Below are 11,183 nucleotides of genomic sequence, written 5' to 3' on the forward strand. Positions count from 1 at the left end.
GGAAACAACCTACTTTCTTTATAATAAAACAAGTAATATATGCAAAACACATCATAAAGTATTTCCTAAAATCTGACATTTCATGATACCTTTGGAATTTTAAAATCAAATTATGCAATATAAAGTACTAAAACTTTGGTGGAGATATTACATTATAAACATATGAACACTTATAATTGTATACTTCAGAATTATGTGTTGTATATTCAGTTAATAACATATAAATATTTTAATGAAAAATAATGAAGGTACTTTACTTAAATACACAAATTCTCAATGAAATGAGAGAAAGATATGAATTAAAGATAAACTTTTTGAAGTCACTCAAATCTTCCTTTATTAACAGTCAATATTATATCACTGTTATATATTGGTAAATATGATAATTACAAATATTTAATTATTCTACTCTATCACTTTTATGATTTAAACAGTGGCTTATATTTCCATCCTTCTTACTAGTTATACTATTCATAGGATATAAATAGGTAGATATTTGGATATATACACACCAACATCAAGATATCTATTAGATTTTATTGTATTATGTTTCAACTGTTTAAAATGGCCAATCTCTCAAAGTGAAGAGACAGCTCAGCTATCAGCAGTCATGTCTAGGTACTCACAATCTACTATAACTCCATCTTCATGGATATCTGATGTCACTGCATTAGCAGGCACCTGTACTCATGTGAGCACATCTTACCACACACACATAGATGAATCAAAATAAAATAAATCTATTTCAAAAGCACAAAGTCTTCATGATATTCACTCATTACAATGTCATTTGAATAAGTTTGGAAGCAGAGTTTATGCATTCAGAATTAATATGTTGACTGGAGTAATAATAATGGAGAAAGTTGATTCAATAAATTCATGAAGAAATATATTCATAAAAATTTACTTTTCTCGCTGGGCGTTGGTGGCGCACGCCTTTAATCCCAGCACTCGGGAGGCAGAGGCAGGCGGATCTCTGTGAGTTCGAGGCTGGGCTGGACTGATAGCCTCCAAAACAATACAGAGAAACCCTGTCTCGTAAAAACCAAAAAAAATTTACTTTTCTCTTAATGAGAACAAATAAATACATCCTTCCTCCATTGGCCACAGTATGGGAAGAAATTTCCTACTCAAACTCATCATAAGTTAAATTAATTCATCTAGTAATTCTCAGTATATTGCAAGTTTGTATTTTGATTTATATAATGGCCATACATTTTTATAAGACAATGTCCATGATTCATGGTGGTTGCAGTAAAAAGTAGGAAAAATATTTGTAAAATTTTAATAAATGACAACCAAGTAGTCAAGTTTCAGGTCCTGACATTCATCCTTTGTGAACGTACGAATTTCTTTACCTTTAAACACAGTTTTATGGACCAGAGGACTTAGGTTTCATTCAAGGAAAATAGCCTCTGTATTCTCAATCGTATCTGTTGAGTTTTGATACTGTATATAATGGGATTCATTAAGGGTGGGAAAAGGATGTAGATGTTGCCCATGAGGACATGAACCAGTGGAGAGAGATGCTTTCCAAAGCGGTGAACCATGGTCAGGCCAATGATGGGGATGTAGAAAACCAAAACAGCAGAGATGTGAGAAACACAAGTGTGCAAAGACTTGATTCTCTCCTCCTGAGAAGTAACGGATAAAACTGTGTGCAGGATCATCACATAGGAGGCAAGAATGAGCACTGCATCCAACAATAGGGTGCAAATCACCAGAGCCAGAGCATAGAAGCTGTTGAAGCGGATATCTGAACATGCCACTCTAATTAAGTCTTGGTGCAGGCAGAAAGAGTGAGAGAGGAAATGAGGCCGGCAGTAATTTAAGAACTTCAGGCGGATGATGACTGGAGGAATGAGCATAGAACTCCTACATAAGATGGCCACTCCAATTTTTATGATTTTGTCATTGGTTAGGATGGAGGAATAGCGTAGAGGGTTGCAAATGGCAATGTAGCGGTCAAAAGACATAGCGAGGAGCACAGAGGACTCCATGAAGGACAATCCATGAATGAAATAAGACTGTGCAATGCAAGCATCGAGGCTGATGTCTTGAATGAAGCCCCAAAGGAGACCCAACACTGTGTGCATAGTGGACAGTCCCATGCACAGATCAGTGAGTGCTAACATGGCCAGGAAATAGAACATAGGCTGGTGAAGGCTTGGCTCAGTCCGGATCACATGCAGCACCATGCAGTTTCCCATGAACACCATTGCATAGATTGTTGAGAAAGGAAGGGCAAGCAAGATATAGTAAACTTCCATTCCAGGAAATCCAGTGAGAACAAATCTAGACGTACTTAAATTTGACATCAGGGTAATAGACATTGAGAGAATACAAAATATTTCTGGAGGGCTAGTTTCTATTACATATCCTGTATTCCAATTTCTAGTAACATTTATCTGCTTTGACAAAAAGAAATAATTCAATTTTCAGAAGCAGAAAAATAAGTTCCTCAACTGTGGTTGTTTATTGTCTCAGAAATTTCCTGTCTAGAAATCAACCACCGATACCTAGTGTTAACAGAACCAGGAAACCACAGAGTTTTATGTTGAAGCAATAATGTCAATGGACTGTCTGGGTTTATATTGCACACTGCACTTCTGAGAGTTAGTCCTAGTGGACCACAGTGCCTGGGCCAGGTTCACAATGATGTCATAATTGATATGCCCCTCAAGAGGACAATTTTCCTCTCTGGTTCTATAGATGGGCATGTCACTGCCTTCAAGTCTTAATTGATCTCTATGAAAACAGGCTGGTTGAAGCAAGGCATTTTTTAAAAATATGGATTCTTAGGGAAAGGAAAGGAAGCAATCTTAGTGGAATATAAAGTTTTTGTTGGATATCACTGTGCTTTGCTCTTGTATGAATTATTCATCTATATAAATTATACTTTGTATTTCTTCTCAATATCTAGATTTAAGTCTTTTATCAAATTCATATTATTGTTAATTCTAACGCTTTCACTTGTAGCTTATTATAGCAAGAATTTCATATTGGGTGGTTTTGAAGAAAGAGTGTTTTTCTTTTCTGTGTGATATCTATATTGAATAAGTTGGTCATTAGAGAATGTTGCATACGTTGAATGATACAGCAGTAATAAAGAAAGCACACCTGGGCCTAACTTCTTATACATCTATATACTCCACTACTGCATCTCTGAGAAATTCCCATATTTTAATACTTAAAGTATCATCAAGTCAAAGTAATCCAACCTTTTACCAACATGACTACCTAAATATGAGTTGAAAAATAACCATGGTAATATATATGGGTCCAGGGTCCTCAAGATTACACAAAGAACTTTAGGCTATTAAAAATACATAGAACAAGGGAAATAGTCATCCCCGGAGAAGAGAATGCTGATTGGTTTTTCAATACCAAATGGTTAGCATTAGAACATAAATACATGTAATATTATATATACTGAAAAAATTGTACTCTATGATTATATATACATTCTTAATAACAACAATTTAATGTAAAAAGAGGCCATGAACTTGATAAAGATGAAGGAGGAGCTATATTTGACAGGATTTGAAGAGAGAAAAGGGAAAGGGAATGATTCATTATATTATAATCTCAAACAATGAAAGAAATAGTTTAAAAGAGATGACATAAGAATGTGGAATGATATGTCCTATCGCTCATGTACTTGGTGATTCATGGAAGATTTAACTGTCCAATTTTGTAGGATAACCAAGGGCAATGGCAATTGCCTATAATATTTGAGGAGGTCTATAGGATCTCTTTGAGCAACAAATCAAAAATTGGTATCACATACCTGGAAATGAGCTTTTATTTGGTAGAATATATTATGTGGGAAGGGCATTGTCCCACTATTATCTGGCAATTTTAAAAACTCCACCCAACCCTCCCACTTTTGCAGTTTTATATCTTACATTTATGGCCATAATGCATTAGACTGGCTTTTTGTATGCAGATCCTGTTTTATTGTTTTACATATTAAAACCCATTTACATGAAAACAAGCAGCATTTGATTTGGAAAACTATGTCTGTCCATTTACAGGAATTTTCCTTGGAGAGTTCTTGAGATGATGTATTGATGACAGACTATTTTGGTAGAATAACTATTGTTTTTCCAAAACTTGGAAGTTTCAAGGAGATGTTCTGAGTCTTTATCTACACTTAGAGATCTTTTTGAGGGGGAATTACTCAGACATTTACTTTAAATAAAAAGTAGTTTTCTTTTGACTCCTTTCCTTCTTTCCAACTTTATGCTTCCAATATCTGCCTTCCTTACAATCTTCACTCTTATCATTGCTCTTCTGATCGCCTTATGTTGTGTATTAGAAGGAATGTAAAGCTAACAGCCCTGACTATTCTGATGGACAGTCACCAGTGGAATTTATCTTCATAAGTTCTCATTGTAAGTTTCAATGAATAACATTTCTGGCTTTCTAAAGCCTTGTGTAGATTATCTGAGCTGCAGACCAGATAAATTCTTGTCTTCATGACAGTTTTCTGCATTCTCAGTGTTCTCTCAGCAGTATCTAACAGGTTTTTTATGCCCTGTGGATAAAAGTAAGATCCAGTTTCCCCCTTTCTATCTCACTTTGGTAGTAGATGCATTACTTTGTGTTTGTATGGTATTGAGATCCACAGTCTAAAGAACCTACTCACTCCTCTGCCGTTGGCTGTTGTGATTTCTAGACTTGTCTCTACCCCAATCTTAGAGTGGTCTATTTGGCCATCTTTAATTTATGCTAATTTGTACTTCTGATCAGTACAGTATGCTCTATTGACCATTTGATTTAATATATTGATGAGTAAATACCTGATATAATAAAACACAGAAAAGGAGGAAACGAGATCATAAATCTGAAAATAACAATAATAGGAATGGGATAGCTTACTTTATAGTCTTGAAATTCAAAGGAGTTAATATCTTCTATTTCAGTGGAACTTCAACTTTACTTTTCCTGAAATATGTTCATTAGTGGAAAATGGAACTAAGAATTATATTTTTTCCTCATCTAAGAATCTTAAAATAGAGAATATTCAGAGATAAAGTTCTAAGAAATTTTAAGGGGTTATGAAGATATATTTTAGGGGATCCTAGGTGCACGAGATACGTCATATATCCCTTGACATCGTGAATGACATGTTACTACCTTTCCCTACATACCTTCCAATACATCACTGCCTGATCCTCAGTCTGCAATGCCAATTCCTTTTGCCTCTTCTAGGCTTACAGTTCAAGTTCCATTGAAGCCACTTACTGAGCTGGTCATCAATCTTTTGCTCATAGGTGCCAATGATTTGACTGTGGAATGTGTTGAGTTTAACAGGCTCAGGCCATGCACAAAATTAAGCAACACAGAATTCTTCTTTCAAGAGTTTCTTCCTAAGGTCCAATTCTGCTTTTTCTAGCCTCTATCTCTATAGCATTCAGGATTTGGAACTTTGAAATAAGATTTGCCAAGTTTTCCTCCTGAATATTAATTTAAAGACTAGCTTTATCAGCAGAAAAATGCTTAATTTTAAATGTTAAATAGAATTAGGAAAGGCAAAACAGAGGACATTTTTTTTTGTTCAGAGTTTTAGAGAATTTCTAGGACCTTGGAGCCCATTACTTCAAGCAGAGGTCGACACACTGGTAATAGTAAACTTCATTTCGAAAGTTTCATTATACTGTGCCCCTTGCCCATATCTACCCTTGAGAGCTCTTTAGAGGCCATGATGATCACAAAGCCTGCTGTGTCACACAAGACACAGTTCCATAAAGAATACTTGAAACCATATTTTATTTTGTTTTGTACATTTTATCCAATTTCCCCATTCTGTTATTCTTATTTATTTTGTTCTATTTACCAATAAATAGTGGTGTGAAAATCTGCTAGTTCAGAGTAGCTGAAAAGCAACTTGGTGACCTTTTTTGGCTTGAGACGCAGCAAGCTGGACTCTCTCCACCTGTCCACACCCAAAAGGGTCGTGATCCTGAAGTCCCAGCCTACTGTTTCCTGTGCATCTCTCTATCCATCTTCCTGGGTTCTTTGTACTCTCTATGGCTAATTCTTGTCAGTCTCTGGCTTTGTCCCCTATTCCAAGGTTAATTTTATTAAGACATTTTCAGTTTCACAGCATGATCAAATATCCCTCAACATCATTCTATCCCTTCAATATATAGAAAGACAAAAGGGAGGGGAGGCATCTTGTGTGTTGTCAATCATATGTATATTAACTTATAGACATTATAAAATTGCTGTTTTCCTGGCTTGGCGTGTGATATGCCTATTTGGACAACACAAATTGGACTCAGTCGGTGTAACAGACTGGCATATGCATATGTGAGTGAAAAACAGCTAAGGAAAACAAGAGCCCACAAATTTGAATTTGGTAAAGAGGAAATAGGGGAATATGGAAAGATTTGGAGGGAGGAAAGGTAGGGGGGAAATTATGTAATTATATATTATAATTTTAAAAATAAAAGAATTTTAAAAGTTAAAAAAATGAAAAACAGAACACAAAGTTGGACTAGTAGGAAATAGTGCACGGTTCTGGGTGGACTTTTGAGAGAAAACACTAAAATATGTCATAAAAATTTAATAAAATGTCCATGGAATGTGTATCTTGCTTATACATAATGCTTATAAATGTGAGCAAAGTCTGCTTTCAGTCATCTGTATGATGATGGCACTTTGTCTATGCCTCAATTATGACAACTTCTATTTATAAAGTAAAGCTAAACCATCTTCATTATTTATTTTATTTTTGAGATTGTAATATAATTACATTTCCCCTTCCCTTTCCTCCCTTTGACCCTCTTATGTACTGCTCCTTGCTGTCTTTCAAATTCATGATCTCATTTTTACAGTAATTGTTATTTACATACAATATTGGGTAATCAGTTGATGTTCCCTTCCCTGGGGAAAGTGATCTCTTTTTCTCTCAGCATCCTTCAGTTGCCTTTACATCGTTGTAAGGATTGAGACTTCACGGACTTTCCTCTGTACACTTTGGCATATTTATTGCTGTTGTCCTTGTTCAGCTTATGTTTGGAAAGTCATGTTGGTGAGACTTTGTGGGTGTTAACTTCTGACATTACTAAGAGACACAGTCTCATAGTCAAATCCCTTATGCTTTTGCTATGGCAAGCCTCTGTCCTACCTTCTACAGGGTTCCCTGAGATTCCAGTGCAGGAGCTTTTTTTTTTTTCAGATGTATCCATTGGTAATGAGCTCCACAGTTCTGCCTTATGATTGGTAATAGTTTTATGTGATGGTCTCTGTTTGTTTCAAAGAAAAATTTCCTTGATTAGTGGTAAAGAACCTACTTATTTGTAAATATAAGGAAACAGTAATTGTGGTGATTTAAGAAGATGGCAGTTGAAAGTTCTTCTCCATTATCTGTGACATGACTAGTCCTGCTAAGTTATTTTTAACACATGCTGAACTTCTATCAAATGTAGAACCTTTAAAACAACTGATGAATCTAACATGAGCCAGAGTAATTGAAAGATAAATGTATTTATTAACGTATTACAATAATAAATATTAACATTTATAGAACATGCATCATGATTCAGTTACTAATATTAGTGTTTAATAGATTAAAAAATAAATAGAATTGTAAAATAGCTTCCTAAGATTTATATATAGAAGCAGAGGGGCAGAGATTTGATTCTTAGTAATGTAACTCTTAGTTATAAACCAACGCTGTATCCTAGAAACTATGTCCTGATAAATTAGAGGTGTTATTTCACTAAATAAGATTCTCAAAGTCACAGGCTTCTCTGTTCATCACTTTTAGTTTGACTAATTCTATTCTCTGTTTGTTTTTGACATAGTTGTCAGTAACGAGTTCACTCTGTTGCTCTTTTTAAAAAACAGGCTCCCTTTTATATAACTATTCCTAGTTTCCTCTTGATATGAAGATGTACATCATGACTAAGTTTCATGGCATATGTTTAATAGATACCTAATCAATGAAAGGAAATGATCCAAAATAACCATGGTTTGTAAACGTCCACCACTTAGTCTTAGAATCTAACTGCTATGTGTCTCATGGTAGCTTCCCAGGGCTTTTTTTTTCATCTTTAAATAAAAGAAGTTAACAAAGAAACAATGAAAAAAAAAGGACCACTACCCACAAATGCACACGCACACACAGACACACACACAGAGATAGAGAGACAGAGATAGAGATAGAGAGACAGAGAGAGATAACAATACATAAACAGAGAAAGAGACAGACAGACACACACACACACACACACACACAGAGACAGAGACAGAGACAGAGAGAGAGAGAGGGAGAGAGAGAGAGAGAGAGAGAGAGAGAGAGAGAGAGAGAGAGAGAGAGAGAGAGAGAGAGAGAGAGAGAGAGAGAGATGCATTCTCCTTGTCTCCTGGCTTGTCTGGGTTCTGAGTGAACCATTCAGTCACTGACTCTCAAGCCCCTTCCCGCACCTGGGATCAGGAACATTCATTTTCTCTCTGTGCCAATGCAATTGCTTTGAAGGTAGACAGTTGCAAAGAATGTCTCTTGCTGAAATCTGTTTTTGTAAACAGAACTCATTTTAAAACAAGATTTATTTATTTTTACTTATATGGAAGTGTGTACATAACTCATGTGTGTGGGGGCACTGGTGGGGGTCAGAACAGGGTACTGGATTCCTTGGAGTTACAGGTAGTTCTGAACCATCCAAAATGTGTGCTGGGAGCCAAACTCCAATTTTCATCAAAATAGCAAGTATTTTTAACCTCTGATCTTTATTTCTAGTCTCTGGCCATTTACCTAAAACTGTATTAACATGGCTACTCAAGAGAAAACTGAAAACAAAAACCCAATTCTCAGGGAAACATTTAGACCAAAGCTTATTAATAATCATATAAAACTAAGATAATCGTTGTAAGTATATTTTCTCTTCTTCATTATGAGCATTCAGAACAAAATTAAATTGTATCTACCAAATTTGTTAATACTAGGCATTTCTGTGATATACTATTTCAAAGTTCCCCACAAAAACCTTAGGGTTATAATGGGTAATTCAAGGCATGATGCCATGTACTATATTCTGAAACAAATCTCCCAGCTAGACATTCCTTATCCTGAAGTCTCATACTAGAATATCATTACAAATATATTATTCTTGCTTGATTTGATAACTTATGTTATGGAACTGGTGGCAATTTTCTAAGAAATTAATTTTGAGAATGTCAAATTTATGATGATATTAACATAATTTTGTCTTTAAAACTTTGTTTTCACTGAATTCAAATATAAAAACATACAAATATATTTGTTGAACAGAGTGAATGATTCTGTGAGTAAATACATATCACTGTGGACTATGCTGAATAAATTAAACATTTCTCTCTATGCATACTTTGCATTTTAGAACACTAGAGAAACCAACCACACTTATTAATTACATATTTTGAACAATTTTATGAAGGAAAAATGTATTAGATATAAATAGATGTCATAAAAACTAGTTTGACTTTTCAATATAAATTCTGGATAATTTATCACATTATTAATTACTTAATTAGACTAGCACACAATAAACAATAATACTGATTTGAACCAAAGCCATAATTATAAAGAACTTAACATCGTTTTTTTACTACAATTGCTATTTAATTGCATCTTAATGATATAAGAATGTTTTCACTAAATCATCAGATGCTCTTAATTTTTAATGTTTTTGTGAGAAAACAAAAGAAATAAGTTGCTTGGTTTTATGTCAACGAAGTACTTTATTCAAAGAAAAGACCTGAACAAATCTCTCCTTAATTTGCTTTGTCTTCACTCCATAAATGATGGGGTTGAGGGAGGGTGGGAGAACCACATAGAGGTTAGCAAGGAGGATGTGAACATGCGCTGGTATGCTGTGACCTCCAAAACGGTGAGCAAGGGAAGAAAAGAAAACTGGTGTATAAAATAGTAGGATAACACAGACATGAGAGCCACATGTACTCAGAGCCTTGAGTCGGGCATCTTGAGAAGGAATTCTAAACACAGCACAGAGTATAAGGACATATGAGATATTGATCAGTATCACATCTAGGCATATGGAAAATAGAGCCACAACCATCCCATAGTAAATATTGACCTTGATACTGTCACAGGCCAACCTGGCAATGCCCATGTGTTCACAGTATGAGTGATGAATGATGTTCCTCCCACAGTAGGTGAGCCGATAAACAAGGAAGATGAGGGGAAAGCATATGAAGAAGCCTCTAGTCACCGATGCAGCGCCCATTCTGCTGATGACAGATGGGGTTAGAATGATGGTATATCTTAGTGGATAGCAGATGGCCACATAACGGTCAAATGCCATGGATAGCAATATACCAGACTCTGTCACAAAGATGAAGTGGAGAAAAAACATCTGGGACACGCAGCTAGCAAAAGAAATGCCCCCAGCCTGGAACCAGAATATTGCCAATACCTTTGGAATGGTAACTGTGGACAGAAAGATATCTGCCAGGGCCAACATTGACAGGAAAAAGTACATAGGTTCATGAAGACTATGCCCAGTGGAGATCAGCAATATTAGGAATGTATTGCCTACAACAGCTACTATGTACATTGAACAGATGGGGATGGAGAGCCAAATGTGTGTGTCTTCTAGTCCTGGGATCCCAATCATTTTGTACCAGATGTCTCTGAGATTGGTGTAATTTAATGAGGTTGAAGATGTCATCTTTTATTCTGCTGTCTAATACTGCAGATAGTGATGGAAAAATTAGGAATTATGATTAATATTTGCCCTAATTTCTTGAGAAAGTAATCCAAAAATTGCTTGAGATGAGATTATCAAAAAAGAAAAAATAATAAAAATGGAAATGATTTTTCAGTCAATCATGATTAACAGATAATAAGGCAGGAACATTTTATGAAAATGAAAATAAACCCATGTTTTGTATTTATATTACTGGCAAAAGTTAAATCTATACTATTTGTAAAAAACTTAAATGTATTTGACATGGATTCTGGAAACTTTTATCAACAATTTACATTAACATTAAAATGAAAGTTTGTGAAAGACTTTTGTCTGATTGATAATTATTAGTGATTGATCACATTTTTCTTTTCTAGAGTTTTAAGATGTAGTCAGGACACAATCATGGCCCTTTGGAAGATGAGCTTGATACTGGTGCCTTAGACCACGTGGTCATCCTGACACCCTAGGTCATGCCCTTTT

General features: G+C 35.2%; 2 protein-coding genes across 2 annotated transcripts; both read right to left on the reverse strand.

Annotated features, from left to right (window-relative positions):
• Positions 1 to 1,388: 1,388 nt before the first annotated feature.
• Positions 1,389 to 2,333, reverse strand: LOC101836617 (olfactory receptor 51V1-like). Its single transcript, XM_005074100.1, has one exon. The coding sequence runs from the start codon at positions 2,331 to 2,333 to the stop codon at positions 1,389 to 1,391; it is 945 nt and encodes a 314-aa protein (XP_005074157.1).
• Positions 2,334 to 9,719: 7,386 nt separating this feature from the next.
• LOC101832372 (olfactory receptor 52Z1-like) lies at positions 9,720 to 10,682 on the reverse strand. Its single transcript, XM_005074150.1, has one exon. The coding sequence runs from the start codon at positions 10,680 to 10,682 to the stop codon at positions 9,720 to 9,722; it is 963 nt and encodes a 320-aa protein (XP_005074207.1).
• Between the last annotated feature and the right edge of the window lie 501 nt (positions 10,683 to 11,183).

Source organism: Mesocricetus auratus, unplaced genomic scaffold, assembly GCF_017639785.1.
Source record: "Mesocricetus auratus isolate SY011 unplaced genomic scaffold, BCM_Maur_2.0 Super-Scaffold_4256, whole genome shotgun sequence".
NCBI classification, from domain to species: domain Eukaryota; kingdom Metazoa; phylum Chordata; class Mammalia; order Rodentia; family Cricetidae; genus Mesocricetus; species Mesocricetus auratus.